The 16,899-nt window shown below is 49.6% G+C and overlaps 1 protein-coding gene across 1 annotated transcript in view; it reads left to right on the top strand.

Moving 5' to 3' along the window:
* Window positions 1-837: 837 nt before the first annotated feature.
* Window positions 838-16,899, top strand: part of LOC141112672 (calcium-transporting ATPase type 2C member 2-like) — a gene marked incomplete at its 3' end in the record, with an annotated part of 112,595 nt that continues 96,533 nt past the window's right edge. Inside the window, 1 exon segment of the mRNA XM_073605666.1 lies at window positions 838-1,267. Coding sequence (XP_073461767.1) covers window positions 950-1,267 — 318 coding nt within the window.

Here is a 16,899-nt window from a genome sequence, read left to right as displayed (position 1 = left end):
GTCCCATACACAGGATTGTGCACCATATGACTGGTGAAATGAAGGATGAGGACGGTGAATGTGTCGCACACAGGATTGTGCACCATATGTCTGGTGAAATGAAGGATGAGGATGGTGAATGTGTCCCATACACAGGATTGTGCACCATATGACTGGTGAAATGAAGGATGAGGATGGTGAATGTGTCACACACACAGGATTGTGCACCATATGTCTGGTGAAATGAAGGATGAGGATGGTGAATGTGTCACACACAGGATTGTGCACCATATGACTGGTGAAATGAAGGATGAGGATGGTGAATGTGTCACACACAGGATTGTGCACCATATGACTGGTGAAATGAAGGATGAGGATGATGAATGTGTCCCACACACAGGATTGTGCACCATATGACTGGTGAAATGAAGGATGAGGATGGTGAATGTGTCGCACACACACAGGATTCAGGGGTGAGGCTGTGGATCTTATGATTGGTGTAATAAAGAATGGGGACAAGATATGTGTCGCACACACAAGATTCAGAGATGAGGCTGTAATACAGGGTGATGGATGTGTCGCACTCAGGATGTCTCTAGAATTCTCTCCCCCCCCCAATGATGCTTCTCATTATCAGGTCAGGTGTGGCGGAGAGATGCTCTGCAGCTTCTGCCCTGATGATGCTTTGTGTCTGATGATGCCATGTGTGGAGCTATGTGTATATCATGTGATGTGGAATGAAATGCTCTGCAGCCTCTGGTCATGTGATTCAGGATGCAATGCTCTGCTCAGGTGATCAGCTGATGTTCCTCACTAGGGGTGATGCTCTGCAGAGAGCAGATCTGTGCAGTCTCTAGGTGCAATCATCTGCAGCCAGTGATCAGCTGATGCTCCTCCTCCTCCTCCCTGGTCCAGCAGTGATCCTCTGCAGCCTCTGGTCATGTGATGCTCTGCAGACAATGATCAGCTGATGCTCTGCACAGTCCTCCTCCTGGTCCCTCCCGGAGCTCCAATCTGCTCGGACGATCCCCAGCAGCAGCAATCCCGGATGGCCTCTCCGTCCTCCTCCTCCTCCCCTCCCCCGGGCGGGCCCCTGATGGAGGAGGGCGGGGCCCCTCTTACCTGTCACAGGTACACTCAGCCACCTGCTGGGCCCCTCCCCCCTCCGGAGACTCGCATCACCCCGGGGGCCACCATGGGGGCCACACGCTTCTCCCGGCTGCTCAGCAACCTGCGGAGGCTTCCAATCCGATACCAACTACTGGGGGGCCCCGAACTGAAAGACGAGGTGAGTGTGGGGGCCACAATGGGGGTGGGACAGTGATGAGGGGTGTATATAATCAGCGGGGTGTCCGTATTATATGTGGGGTGTATATTATGGATGGGGGGCAGTATTATATGTGGGGTGTATATTATGGATGGGGGGGCAGTATTATATGTGGGGTGTATATAATTAGTGAGGGGGCAGTATTATATGTGGGGTGTATATTATGGATGGGGGGCAGTATTATATGTGGGGTGTATATAATTAGTGAGGGGGCAGTATTATATGTGGGGTGTATGTTATGGATGGGGGGGCAGTATTATATGTGGGGTGTATATAATTAGTGAGGGGGCAGTATTATATGTGGGGTGTATGTTATCAGTGGGGGAGTAATCCAATAAATATGGGGTGAATATAATCAGTGTGTGTGTGTGTGGGGGGGCAGTATTATATATAGGGGTATATTATAAGTGGGATGTCAGTATTATATGTTGGATGTATATAATCAGTAGGGTATTAGTATTATATTTGGGGGTGTATATTATCAGTGGGGGTATGAGTATTTGTGAGGTGTGCATATTAGCAGTGGGGTGTCAGTATTATATGCTGGGTGTACATAATTAGTGGGGTGTCTGTATTATTTGTGGGATATATATAATATATATATATATATATATATATATATATATATATATATATATATATCTATATCTATCATTGGGGAGTCGGTACTATATGTGGGGTGTATATTATCCGTAGGGTGTGTCAGTATTATATTTGGGGGTGTTTATTTTCAGAGGGAGTATCAGTATTTGTGGGGGGGGTGTCCACATTATATGCAGGGTGTGTGTATTATCAATGGGGGTGTCAATGTTATATATGGGGTGTATATTATCAGTGGGGGTATTAGTATTATACTGTATGTAGGGCATATGCATTATCGGTAAGGTGTCAGTGGGATGAATATTATCAATGGAGGTTTTAGAATTCTATATGGGGTGTATCAGCGGGGGTGTCAGAATTGATATGTTGTGTTTGTATTATTAGAGGGGGCATTACTATAATGTATGTAGTGTATTTTATGTAGGGTGTATATGATCAGTTGGGGTGCCAATATTTATTGTGGGGTGTGTAAATTGTTAGGGGGGGTTGTCGGTATTACACACAATGGTATTATCGTATAGATTTTGTCTTATGTTGGGATGATATAGGGGTCCTCCATTTTCAAATATCTTTATTTCCCTGCCAAATCCTGCCCAGGAATAATACCCCCCCCCCCCCCACATCCTGAAAGGAATGGGGTATCTATGGGCACGTTGCCCACTGAGTTCCTGTACAAATGATGCTGATAAGGTGTCACCATGTTCAAGTGGCTACATGTCCTGTATATGGAGAGGCAGAGGAGGCGTGTGTCATGTATGTCTACACTCAAGGTGGGGACTAGTCTCTGCACCACAAGAGCTTACACTCATGTCCCCCCCCCCCCCCCCCCCCACAGTCGCACACAATTATTGTTACACATTTATATTAGTTCTGTATATACTATAGAGTCAGATATCATCTAGAGAGTATTGCAGGGTGAGCTGTGACCATCATTAGAAGCTCCTTCTATAAAGCCATTTTCTGATTCCAGTATTTGAGGTTATTTGTCATTTGTGAATTCAGTTCCTCTTCCTGGTGTGGTAATGACAGTTTGGCAATATGATGACAGGGGACCTGCCAAAACACCATTCTGCTTGGCAGTGGAGGAGACCTGTTTTTTTCCAGCTGCAGTTTCGCTTTCACTTACAGGTCTCTTCCCAACCCCCAGCTTGTGAATGGATGTTTAAAGAAGAAGCAGCAGCACATTGATGATCTGATCCGATCTGTTCTGTTACTCTGCTCTTCCCTCCTATCCGCAAGCTCCCTGTCAGCACATGGCGCCTTGTGCTGCTTCTCCCTCTCCCAGTCTGAGCTCTGCTCTACATGGACTGCGAGAGGGTGCTTGTATTTTAAAAATCCACTGAATACAAAGCCGCATGCCGCATTCATGTGCATATTTTATATCTGCTTGGAGTTCAACTCTAAGACAACAAATGGTTCTAACAGTCAAGTACATGTGAAGAAATGTGAGTCTTTGCTTCTCCTCTTCTCCTAATGTAAGTCATGAAAGAGCATACTGAGCAAGGACAAAAAAAAAAAAAAAAAAAATGCAGGTCTGACAACACCAGCCCCCCCCCCCCACCCCTTTTTTTTCAATGTTCATTCGAATCCTGAAGTCCGTCCAATGTTCCTGCTGGCATATACTTGATATTCGGAGATCCAAAACGAATACATTGTTGCGATGTATGAATTGCTCCTCCTGGGAGTGCCCTTTGTATTAACGTCCCTCCTTCTGATATTTCTGCTGTCCTGCCTTCACTCCTGGGCGACAGCAACAGAAAACACGTGGCAGAACACACTGCAAACGCGTTTCACTCCTGCAGTGGCAGTAATTGTAGATGGCACCCAAATGCATGTTTTTGCCAGGCGGCAAATGTGCAACAAAAGTGCCCAAATACGCAGTGAAAAATCACGCAACGCTCCGCCTCCAAAGAAAAGTTTCGGCGCTTCTTTGGGGTGTTTGTTGTGTGTAGGGAAGCCCATTCCAGTGACAAGCCAAAAAACACCAAAAAAAACGTCGTTCCCGCAACACTCATAATGTGAACGGGGCCCTAAGCCTACTACACACGATGAGATTATCAGACGAATGATCGTCCTTTTTTTTTTTGGATGTTAATCTCCATATCGAAAATGAATAGGTTACTAAAGTACGAATTTTCTCATACGGCAGAATAAAAATTCAGAAGTGATGTAATATTTTGTAGTGTATTTGTATTGTACTTTCATAGAAAAGCTGTACTGCTTAAACAAAAATCGTACAGTTTTGGACAACAGCTGTGTACTAACGATCAGGTTATCAAGCAGTATTTTTTTTGTACAGTATTCTGATCGTGTGTACGGGGCCTTAGAGGGCAGTTTGTGTCCGATCTGATCTGTGATTGACATGGCTGAAAAGTGAAGAACAGAACTAGAACTTTAAAGCAGTGTCCTATGAGTCTTGCTTTACGGTCTCTGCAAGAGCCTACGGTCAAAGCTCCTAAAAGGTGGGGAAGGGATTCTAGCAGCCAGAACACGCGCTGTCCTTCTAACTGTTGCTAATGAATTTTCATTTAGAGCCCAGCACTGAGTTCTCCTTTAAATTGGGTCATCCCATAAAGGTGGCAGTTGATGATGGCAGTTGACCAATTGCGAATACAGTGAGAAAGCAGATCCACAATTCACATGGTGAGCACTGAGCAGAAAAGGACCTTCTGTGTGCTCCGCTGTCCATATCTACCCAGCACAGTGTCACATCTGGTGAGCAATTGTCTGAGATAACATTATCAATAAAATTCCACAAATTTTTATTTTATTACTTTGTTGCTTTGTGATCTGTTAGCTGAAGGAGGATTACTGGTGTCCTCAGTAAATTGGCAGGTTAGAGAAGAGGAGGTTACCTGTGTGTAGGAAAATTGCGCCCCCCTCCATGGCACCACCTTTTGAGTTATGGGTTCTGCCCACAGCCTGGCTCCTTCCGCAGTGTAGGGAGAACCGTTATGCCCCGTACACACGGTCGGATTTTCCGACGGAAAATGTGTGATAGGACCTTGTTGTCGGAAATACCGACCGTGTGTGGGCTCCATCACACATTTTCCATCGGATTTTCCGACACACAAAGTTTGAGAGCAGGATATAAAATTTTCTGACAACAAAATCCGTTGTTGGAAATTCCGATCGTGTGTACACAAATCCGACGGACAAAGTACCACGCATGCTCAGAATTAATAAAGAGATGAAAGCTATTGGCCACTGCCCCGTTTATAGTCCCGACGTACGTGTTTTACGTCACCGCGTTCAGAACGATCGGATTTTCCGACAACTTTGTGTGACCGTGTGTATGCAAGACAAGTTTGAGCCAACATCCGTCGGAAAAAATCCATGGATTTTGTTGGCAGAATGTCCGAACAAAGTCCGACCGTGTGTACGGGGCATTACAGAAAAAAAGATGTTTTAGTAAATGTGTTTTTTTTTTTTTTTTTTTTTATGGAGGATAATGATGTTCATGTCCAGTTTGATTTAAGTGGCCATTAGCAAGAGAAGCGACATGCCTTGTTTCTGGATTGTTTTATACAATACACGCGCACCTTCCATGCTGGCATTTATCTGCCATGTTCCCTCCCTTTTAAGTGGATAAAAGATCGGATCGCATTTAGTTTTTTTCCTGCGTAACAAAGAACTGATTGGAGCGGTTGTATTCCGTGTGGAACTCTCCATGAAAGGACAATGGCGAAGCAGCGTGTTGTAGACAGATTTGTGGCTTTATTCTTTTACAGCGCTTTATAATTATAGACCCCAATGGATAGTTTGGTATTATCCCCCCACCCACCTTTCACCAGATTGTCCACACCATCATCATCATCACAAGTCCTTTTGGATACCAGGAGAAGAGTTGTCCCATACAGATGGCCAAGAACAGAACCACAGAAAGGAAATTGTACGGAATTTGATATAAAAACTGTAAATGAAAATTACACAATCTAGCCATATCTAGAGAGATGTTCGGTGCCATTGAAGCATGGCATGGAGGTCCGGGTATTGCCAATGTTACTTGCATGTCATCTGACGCATCAAGTTCCACTCCACTTTAATTTCAGGTTTACTAAATGATGCATGGATCCGTACCCATAACTGTTTCCAGACTCCCATTCTTCATTTCCCATTATCCCCCATCCTTTAGTTTCTCAACACCCTCTCATTTCTTGGTTACTAGACCCCCATTCTTTACCTCCCATGCCATTCCCATCCTTTGGTTTCCATACTCCCCATCCTCTGATTCCCATATCTCCCCACCATCCTTTGGTTTCCATACTCCCCCATCCTTTGGTTCTCATATCTCTCCATCCTCTGATTCCCATACCTCCCCACCATCCTTTGATTTCTATAGTCCCCCATCTTTTGATTCCTATACCCCCCCCCTCCACCACCATGTTTTGATTTCCATACACCCTGCCCCCCCATGCTTTGATTTCCATACTCCTTCCATCCCTTAATTCTCATACCCCACCACCACCGTTTGATTTCCACACTCCCTCCATCCTTTGGTTTCCATATTCCTTCCATCCTTTGAATTCCATACCCATCATCCTTTGATTCCCATATACCCCCCCACCTCCAAACCATCTTTTGATTTCTGTACTCCCTCCACCCTTTTTTACTTTGTTTCCAGACTCCCATTCTTCCATTCCCATTACTCCCATTCATTGGCTCCCATACCCCCATCTTCTGATTCCCATAATCCCCCCCCATCCTTTTGTTTTCCTTACTCCTCATCCTTTGGTTCCCATGTAACCCGTCCACTGATTCCTTACACCCTCTCCTTACATCCTGCGATTCCTTAACCCCCTCCCACCACCTATCCTTTGATTTCCATACCCCCCACCATCCTTCGATTGAAAATACCCCCTCCCCCAAACTGCTGATTTCTATACTGCTCATCCTTTGATTCCTACACCCCCTCCCATTCTTTGGTTTATATACTCTCCATCCTTCCCTACCTCCCATTGCCCCCCCCCCCCCCCATTGGCAGCACCCAGCAGGTGCTTAACAGTCACCATCTTACCCAGTAGAGGTCCCATGACTGTAGGACGGGTGACCGGCAGTAAATAGTTTTGTTCTTTTGCCCCAGTGTCACGCATCGTCCAGACGGATCTTGGCCTCCTGTGTCACTCGCCGAGGGGCTCTCGATGCATCAGCCTATTGTGATAACCCTTTCTTTTGGAGGGGGGAACCTATAGTAGAAAGGACTGACAATTCTCTATTCCTTTTAAAATTGCTAGATGCCTGGCTTTCCTTTCATTTTACTTCTTTTGCACCTGAGCAAAGCTAATGTGATCACTGACGTAAGAAAATAGTGTGATTTGTTTTACAGCAGGCCTGGTGTGAGAATGGAACTGAGGGCAGGATCTAAACAGGCATTGCTTGCTATCTCTTGGACATACACTATATTACCAAAAGTATTGGGACACCTGGGTTCACATCCTTGCGGGTGTCCATACAACGTTAATGACACTCCCAGATCGGTTCACAGATTGCTCTGCAAACTGTGGATTTGGACAGGAATCATATCGATTCCGATTCCAGTGCGGGGGGAAAAAAAAGGCCCTGCACCTTTTTTGTGCAAATCCAATGCCAGTTCAGCTATACAAACTGTATGGCTGAACTGGCATTGCACAGACATCACATGTGATTGGCACAGCAATGCATGTGCGAATCACATGCGATGTCTGTGTTCACATATGTGTGAACCTAGGCTTACACGCACGTAAACTTTAATGGCATTCCAGTCTTAGTCCGTAGGGTTCAATATTGAGTTGGCCCATCCTTTTCAGCTATAACAGCTTCAAATCTTCTGGGAAGGCTGTCCACAAGGTTTAGGAGTGTGTCTATGGGAATGTTTGACTATTCTTCCAGAAGTGCATTTGTGAAGTCAGGCACTGATGTTGGACCAGAAGGCCTGGCTCTCAGTCTCCGCTCTAATCTCAAAGGTATTCTATCGGGTTGAGATCAGGACTCTGTGCAGGCGTGTCAAGTTAATTCCACCCCAAACTCGCTCATCCATGTCTTTATGGACCTTGCTTTGTGCACTGGTGCGCAGTCATGTTGGAACAGGAAGGGGCCATCCCCAAACTGTTCCCACAAAGCTGGGAGCATGAAATTGTCCAAATTGTCTTGTTATGCTGACGTCTTAAGAGTTCCCTTCACTGGAACTAAGGAGCCAAGCCCAACCCCTGAAAAACAACCCCCACACCATAATCCCCCCTCCACCAAATGATTTGGACCAGTGCATAAAGTAAGGTCCATAAAGACATGGATGAGCGAGTTTGGTGGAGGGGGGATTATGGTGGGGGGTTGTTTTTCAGGGGTTGGGCTTGGCCCCGGCCCCTTAGTTCCAGTGAAGGGAACTCTTAAAGCATCAGCATACCAAGACATTTTGGACAATTTCATGATCCAAACTGTGGCAACAGTTTTGGGGATGTCCCCTTCCTGTTCCCACATGACTGTGCACCAGTGCACAAACATGGGCCATAAAAACACGGATGAGCGAGTTTGGGGTGGAGGAACTTGACTGCCCTGCACCTCACATTATTATCCCCCCTCTACCAAATAATTTGGACCAGTGCATAAAGCAAGGTCCACAAAGACATGGATGAGCGAGTTTGGGGTAGAGAAACTTGACTTTCTTGCACAGAGTCCTGACCTCGACTTGATAGAACACCTTTGGGATTATTAAAGCAGAGACTGTGAGCCAGGCCTTCTCGTCCAACATCAGTGCCTGACCTCACAAATGCACATCTGGAAGAATGATCAAACATTCCCATAGACACACTCCTAAACCTTGTGGACGGCCTTCCCAGAAGAGTTGAAGCTGTTATAGCTGCAAAGGGTGGGCCAACTCAATATTGAACCCTACGGACTATGACTGGGATGCCATTAAAGTTCATGTGTGTGTAAAGGCAGGCGTCCCAATACTTTTGGCTCTATATTGTATGTACAGTATATGATGGTCATAAAACAGACACACAGGTGTGGTGAAAGGGATTGGTCTGTTGGAATGATAAACATTATAATGATACATTTTTCTAACAGCTGTAAAATCGTTTCTGCCCTTGGTTAGCCAGTCAACGCTACTGTGCCTGCTGAACCTTGAAAATTGTGACCTCATTTCTAAAACTCTGATGTCACAGGTGATGGGCGGAGCTGGGAACCTGTCACTGGGGAGCTCTCAGGAATATCATTGATGGGAGTGGTGTTCCAGGAGAGGCGTCCAATGAAATGTCACTCGGCATGTTTACCTTGAGTAGGGTGTGCCAATGTTACAATGTTTCCTTAGCACAGATGATAAAGGAATGCAAGTCCCTAATTTCTGTGTATAAATTTCCGCAATGAGCTCAGAGTCTGCCACATGAAGATGGCTGGAGACTGGCCGGTCTTGCTGAGCAGGTTCTGAGCTCAGCCGGTGTGTAATCCACGTGCCTGATACGGATGAGGCGGTACAGAGGATGTTCTAATCACATTCTTGGTCTCTGATCCTTCATCCCTCTAAATCCCTCCAGCTATTCTACCCCTCCCAACTATTGGGCCGCCTGCCACGCTCCAGATGTTAAGGAACTACAAGTCCCAACGCTAACCATAGTCCTGCCCTTTGATGTAGTGCCGTGCTGGAACTTGTAGTTCTTTTTAGAGCTAAATGTGAAAGGTGAAATGTAGGCGTTTTGGTGATATTTAAGGATACAATGGTCTTTTTAAGTGGCTCCTGAGAGTTGTGATATTTGTCCCATGGACAGGAAATCACACCGGGGATTAGTTCTCCTCCATCTATCATGAAATCCTCGCACTCGGGTGTTATTCGGGATCTGGTTCATGGAGGTGTCCTCCGCCTTGTAATAAATGAACAATAATTGGAAATAAAACAATCTGCCACCATCTGAGTGCTGGGAACTGGGATGAGCACCACTAGCAACTAATCAGGAGTGTGATTGCTCTGATCACCAGGGTGGCAGCAGAACGTGGATTAACAATGGGAGGATAAAGGCCATCCCATATAGGAGGCTAAAGCCCCCGGTGTTCTCCTGGCGTTGGGCAGGGGGGGTAGCCTCTGGCCTTTTGGCATGGGGGGGCCCAGCCTCTGGCGTTTGGCGGGGGGGGGGGGCCCGGCCTCTGGCGTTTGGCAGAGGGGGGGGGGCCCAGCCTCTGGCGTTTGGCAGAGGGGGGGGGGCCCGGCCTCTGGCGTTTGGCAGAGGGGGGGGGGGGCCCCGGCCTCTGGCGTTTGGCAGAGGGGGGGGCCCGGCCTCTGGCGTTGGGCAGAGAGGGGGGGGGGGCCCGGCCTCTGGCGTTGGGCAGAGAGGGGGGGGGGGCCCGGCCTCTGGCGTTGGGCAGAGAGGGGGGGGGGGCCCGGCCTCTGGCGTTGGGCAGAGAGGGGGGGGGGGCCCGGCCTCTGGCGTTGGGCAGAGAGGGGGGGGGGCCCGGCCTCTGGCGTTGGGCAGAGAGGGGGGGGGCCCGGCCTCTGGCGTTGGGCAGAGAGGGGGGGGGGCCCGGCCTCTGGCGTTGGGCAGAGAGGGGGGGGGGCCCGGCCTCTGGCGTTGGGCAGAGAGGGGGGGGGGCCCGGCCTCTGGCGTTTGGCAGAGGGGGGGGGGGGGCCCGGCCTCTGGCGTTTGGCAGAGGGGGGGGGGCCCGGCCTCTGGCGTTTGGCAGAGGGGGGGGGGGCCCGGCCTCTGGCGTTTGGCAGAGGGGGGGGCCCGGCCTCTGGCGTTTGGCAGAGGGGGGGGGGGGGGCCCGGCCTCTGGCGTTTGGCAGAGGGGGGGGGGCCCGGCCTCTGGCGTTGGGCAGAGGGGGGGGGGCCCGGCCTCTGGCGTTGGGCAGAGAGGGGGGGGGCCCGGCCTCCTGGCGTTGGGCAGAGAGGGGGGGGGGCCCGGCCTCCTGGCGTTGGGCAGAGAGGGGGGGGGGCCCGGCCTCCTGGCGTTGGGCAGAGAGGGGGGGGGCCCGGCCTCCTGGCGTTGGGCAGAGAGGGGGGGGCCCGGCCTCCTGGCGTTGGGCAGAGAGGGGGGGGGGGCCCGGCCTCCTGGCGTTGGGCAGAGAGGGGGGGGGGCCCGGCCTCCTGGCGTTGGGCAGAGAGGGGGGGGGGCCCGGCCTCCTGGCGTTGGGCAGAGAGGGGGGGGGGCCCGGCCTCCTGGCGTTGGGCAGAGAGGGGGGGGGCCCGGCCTCCTGGCGTTGGGCAGAGAGGGGGGGGGGCCCGGCCTCCTGGCGTTGGGCAGAGAGGGGGGGGGGCCCGGCCTCCTGGCGTTGGGCAGAGAGGGGGGGGGGCCCGGCCTCCTGGCGTTGGGCAGAGAGGGGGGGGGGCCCGGCCTCCTGGCGTTGGGCAGAGAGGGGGGGGGGCCCGGCCTCCTGGCGTTGGGCAGAGAGGGGGGGGGGCCCGGCCTCCTGGCGTTGGGCAGAGAGGGGGGGGGGCCCGGCCTCCTGGCGTTGGGCAGAGGGGGGGGGGGGGGCCCGGCCTCCTGGCGTTGGGCAGAGGGGGGGGGGGGGGCCCGGCCTCCTGGCGTTGGGCAGAGGGGGGGGGGGGCCCGGCCTCCTGGCGTTGGGCAGAGGGGGGGGGGGGCCCGGCCTCCTGGCGTTGGGCAGAGAGGGGGGGGGGCCGGCCTCTGGCGTTGGGCAGAGGGGGGCGAGTCCTAGAGCCAGGCTTTGGGGCTGGGAGTGTGACAAGCCCCAGTGTCGGGCTCTGGGGCCGGAAGGGTCAGGCTCCGGGGCCAAGCTTGGACATGAGGGCTAGACTCTTGGGTCTTGGGCGTGGGACTCTTGGATCAGGAGGGCTGGTGGACTCTCAGACTTTACCGCTAGGTAGAGAGGTCCAGATTCAGGGGTTAAAGGTCCAACTCTGGGGCAGGGAGGGCTGGACTGAGGGGCCATCAGTCATACACATGTGCAAAAATCAAAATATGTGTGTGGGGAACTGTGTGTGGCAGTGGTGGGGTCAGGTACAGGTACATCACAACCCCTATTGATTAACCTTCATAGAAAGTCAGAGACAGACAACAGGTTTCTCTAGATGTCCAGGAAGGAAATATAAGGAAGTAATATAATCTGAATTATAGTTTAAGTAATCTTAAACTATAGTAATATAATCTGAATATGAATGATCCTTTTTAAAGCTGCTCTACCACTAAACACATGGCTTATGTTTCAGTTAAGAGTGGAGTCGTAATCAAATATTCAGAAAAAGTTTACAGTCCTATTTGGAAATCCTTTATCTATGGCTGGGATAGGATTTTAGTCCACCGAGTTGGGCTGCCACCTGTCCGGTATTCACCCAGTCAGTCCGGGTTTTGATTCATGAGTCCGGGTTTCAGTCCACCTCTAATCCCGAAACACATTATTCAGACAGGAATGTGGCTCGGAACAGGGCTTGACAGGAGGGTGAGGGGGCACTATGTGCGCCGCATTACTATTCTCTTTGGAGTGCCCAAAGGTGTCCCAGGTTGTTACAATTCTATAGTGTATGCTAAAAAAAATGTACCGTGTGCCGCTAAGGTGTTCAGGTTTGGCTTGAAGAAAAAGTGGCAACCTTACCACCAAATCATGTTTTATATTTTATGTGGAGGTGGGTAGTGGGAGGCTTATAATCGGTCATATATAGATTACCTGTTTTCCAACTACTGACTGTCCCCGACACCCATGTTTACTTTTTTTTTTTTTTTTTTTTTTTATGGCCAACGTCATTACTTTATTTTTATTGGCAGCGCCAGCAGTAAGCAGAGGGTGACATCTGTATGCAGGCGTAGCCGGGGTCACACAGGATATACAGTATATTGTCAAAAGTATTGGGACACCTGCCTTTACACGCACATGAACTTTAATGGCATCCCAGTCTTAGTCCGTAGGGTTCAGTATTGAGTTGGTCTATCCTTTGCAGCTATAACAGCTTCAACTCTTCTGGGAAGGCAGTCCACAAGGTTTAGGAGTGTGTCTATGGGAATGTTTGACCATTTGTGAGGTCAGGCACTGATGTGGAGGAGAAGGCCTGGCTCGCAGTCTCCGCTTTAATTCATCCCAAAGGTGTTCAATCGGGTTGAGGTCAGGACTCTGTGCAGGCCGATCAAGTTCCTCCACCCCAAACTTGATCATCAAACAAATGCGCTTCTGGAAGAATGGTCAAACATTCCCATAGACACACTCCTAAACCTTATGGACAGCCTTCCCAGAAGAGTTGAAGCTGTTATAGCAGGTGATTGGTTGCTAGGTGGTCCTAGCAACCAATCATTAGCTTGTTAATATGAAAATGTAACTCCAGCAGTTCCTGCCCTCTGTTCAGCGCTGCTGTGTCTACAGTTCTGCATGCATGCCCCAGTAAGGTAGGAAGAGGCAATATGTAATTTGCAGGGGTCCAGAGCTTTGGGGGGCTGTGTAATGCACAGGGGGGCTGTGTAATGCACAGGGGTCCAGAACTGTGGGGGCCTGTGTAATGTCTAGGGGTCCAGAGCTGTGGTGGGGTGGCTGTGAAATGTGCAGGTGTCCAGAGATTGTGTGTGTGTGTAATGTGCAGGGGTGCAGACCTCTGTCTGGGTGGGGGGGGGCTGTGTAGCGTAAATGGGTCCAGAGCTGCTGGGGGCTGTGTAATATAAAGGGGTCCAGAGGTGCAGTTGTGCCAGGAATAGGATCTGCCCTGGGTGCCAAATGATCTAGGTATGCCCCTGGGACTAAGGCTGAGATGCCATTAAAGTTCATGTAAAGGCAGGCGTCCCAATACTTTTGACAATATAGTTGTCCCATCATATATCCTACTGGGATCGCCCTGGACTCTGCATATATTTGTTCTGAGTTTTTGTCTTCTGAAATGATGCATATAAACTTTATTAGTAGGGAAGGGTTAAAACCTCTGTGCCCAGTGTAGGAGATTTTCTTTCATTTCCCGTCCTGGAGACACAACAGGAGGTAAGACTATATCTCCATAAAGTGAGAGCATTATCACCGTATACTGTGTCCTCATGAAATGATCTACCTGTTGATCCTGCCAGACATCTTGTGGCCCAATATCTTTTTGCACTCTTTGGCTTGTCTGGACTGTTATCAGTTACATTATTCCCAGCTATCTCTGAGGCCTACAGAACACCCCTGTTAGGTACCTGGTAGGAGAGCCTGACTGTAGGAGAAGACCTCTCATACAACGCTGGTTCAGGAGCCACTGGAGTGGGGACAGTGGTCTCCTGAGCGCAGTGGGGTAGGAGTGCCTGTTGGAGTATAGGCTCTTGATGAAGAGGCAGAGATCCCTCCTGGGATGGCAGGACTGCAGGTGAGTGGAGACTGGAACAGCAGCAGACTTGACACACTGGAGGTGAGGGATCACAGGAGCTGAAGGTGCAACAGCAAGTAGAGCGGCAGGCACAAGCGGAGTCAGACAGTCCGGGTCGGCAGGTAACTGGCACAGGTGATCACAGCAGGCAAAGGCAGAGTCGGTGAGCAGGCAGAGGTCGGCAACGGTAGCAGATGCAGACAGCAGGATGGTCAGGCAAGCCGGGTCGGGATTGGAGCAGGTCGGATGGTCAAACAAGCCGGGTCAAATCAGGTAGCAGACAATCAGATGCAGGTTCAAGCAGAATCACAGAGCTGAGACGAAGCAGCGATGTTCCCATGGAACAGGAGAACTTTTATGTGCTAAATAGCGCCAAACCGGCACTAACGCGAACGAGCGCCGCGCTGATGCACAGCAACAGCAGCAGCTTGCTGCCGTGTCTGAACAGGGGCGCGCCGGTGCATAGGCGCATGCAAGCGCCCCGGTCTGGTGCTGGTAGATCCCTGACCTTGCCCCCCCCCCCCCCCAAGGGGCAGCCTCCGGATGCCCAACAACCTCTTTTTCTCAGGGTGAGTGGGAAAATAGGCGCGTACTAAACGCCTAGCATGCACATTACTGTCCGGTTCCCACGAGTTACTTTCTGGGCCGTAGCCTTTCCACTTGATTAAGAATTGGTTTTGCCCTTGCCTTCTTCTACAATCAAGGATAGCCTCAACTTCAAATTCCTCGCTGCCATTAATTACAACAGGTTCAGGAGGTCTTGTCCCTCTAGCAGGAAAGGGATCAGGTACAACAGGTTTGAGCAGAGACACATGGAATACTGGATGAATTTTAAATGAATCAGGTAAAGTCAGTTCATAAGATACTTCATTGATTTTCCTTGTAACTGGAAAGGGTCCCATGAATCTAGGTGCCAACTTCTTAGAAGGACATGCTAATTTGATATTAACGGTAGAAAGCCATACCTGGTCTCCAATTTGTAAGTTCAGCTCCCCCCTTCTTTTCCGGTCGAAGATTCTCTTACCATCTGCCTGAGCCTTGGACACTGTTTCCTGCAACAACCGGCTGTTGTGACTGAGGAACTCCACTGTACTTTGTACTGCTGGAACCGAAGACTCTGAAAGGAAATCAGGTAGAAAGGTTAGGTGAAAGCCGTAATTGGCGAAAAAAGGAGATTGACCGGTAGCAGAATGTTTGGCATTATTGTACGCAAATTCTGCTAAGGGTAGTAGAGATACCCAATCATCTTGTGTGAAAGATGTGAAACATCTGATATATTGTTCCAGGGTCTGATTAGTCCTTTCTGTCTGACCATTCGTTTGAGGATGATAGGCCGAGGACAAAGCCAATTCAGTCTTTAGGGTTTCACACAGGGATCTCCAGAAACGAGAGGTGAATTGAACTCCTCTATCAGAAGTTATGTTTTACAGGTACTCCATGAAGTCTGATGATCTCCTTGATAAATATGCGAGCTGTTTCGGTGGCAGACGGGGTTCCCCTTAACGGTAGAAAATGAGCCATTTTGGTTAGACGGTCCACTACTACAAAGATGGCTGAGCACCCTTCAGAACATGGAAGCTCCACAATAAAATCCATAGAAATCATTTTCCATGGTCTGTCGGGTATAGGTAACGGTTTCAATAGGCCCCAAGCTCGATTCCTGGATGACTTATTCTGAATGCAGATGGAACAGGAACTGACATACCTTTCACAAAAGTCTTTCAGATTGGGCCACCAGAATGTACGCTGTACTAGGTCCAGGGTCTTACGAACTCCAAAGTGGCCTGCCAATGGATGATCGTGGAGAAGTGTCAAAACCCTGACCCGAATATCTTCAGGAACGAAAATTTGGCTTCCTTTCCAGAACAGACCATCTCTTCTTACTAAAGAAATCCCAGTAGGCCTGGCTGACTCAGAGGATGCTTCCTTAATCAGGGAAAGTAAATCTGTTTGTAGCAGTAAAAAACTGTTTGCGGGTAAGATGGTGTCAGGAGTGGATAAGTCCTTAGGATTGTCATGCATACGTGATAATGCATCCGGTTTAATATTTTTTGAACCTGGGTGGTACGTGATATGGAAAGAGAAACGTGAGAAAAACCGAGCCCAGCGGGCTTGACGAGGCTTCAACCGCTTGGCAGATCGTAAGTATTCCAGGTTTTTATGGTCAGTATAAATTAGCACTGGATGCATAGCCTCCTCCAATAGGTACCTCCACTCTTCCAGTGCAGTCTTAATGGCGAGAAGCTCTCGGTCACCAACGTCATAATTCTTCTCTGCAGGGGAGAGTTTACGGGAGAAGAACCCTACAGGATGCATTATCTCTTTGCTACCTTTACGTTGTGAAAGAATCGCACCTACCGCAATCTCGGAGGCATCAACCTCTAAGATAAACGGTAGAGATGGTTCAGGGTGACTGAGGATAGGTGCTGAAGTAAATAATCTTTTGAGATTTTCGAAGGCGTCTTGGGCAGATTGGTTCCAAGAAAAACGGGTATTTTGTTTGGTTAACTGCGTGATGGGTGCAATTATGGCTGAGAACCCTCTGATGAACTTTCTGTAGAAGTTCGCAAACCCCACAAACCGCTGAATTCCCTTCTTGTCCAAGGGTACCGGCCAGTCCAGAACAGCGGAAACTTTTTGTGGGTCCATCTTGATGCCCGTTGCAGAGATAATTAACCCCAGAAATTGAATGCTCTGTTGTTCGAACTCACCTTTCTCCGCTTTTGCGTACAGACTGTGCAAGCGGAGACGACCC

Source organism: Aquarana catesbeiana, linkage group LG11 (assembly GCF_042186555.1).
Source record: "Aquarana catesbeiana isolate 2022-GZ linkage group LG11, ASM4218655v1, whole genome shotgun sequence".
Taxonomy (NCBI): domain Eukaryota; kingdom Metazoa; phylum Chordata; class Amphibia; order Anura; family Ranidae; genus Aquarana; species Aquarana catesbeiana.
Note: the sequence above shows the minus strand (reverse complement) of the source record. Positions and strands in the feature narration are given on the sequence as shown.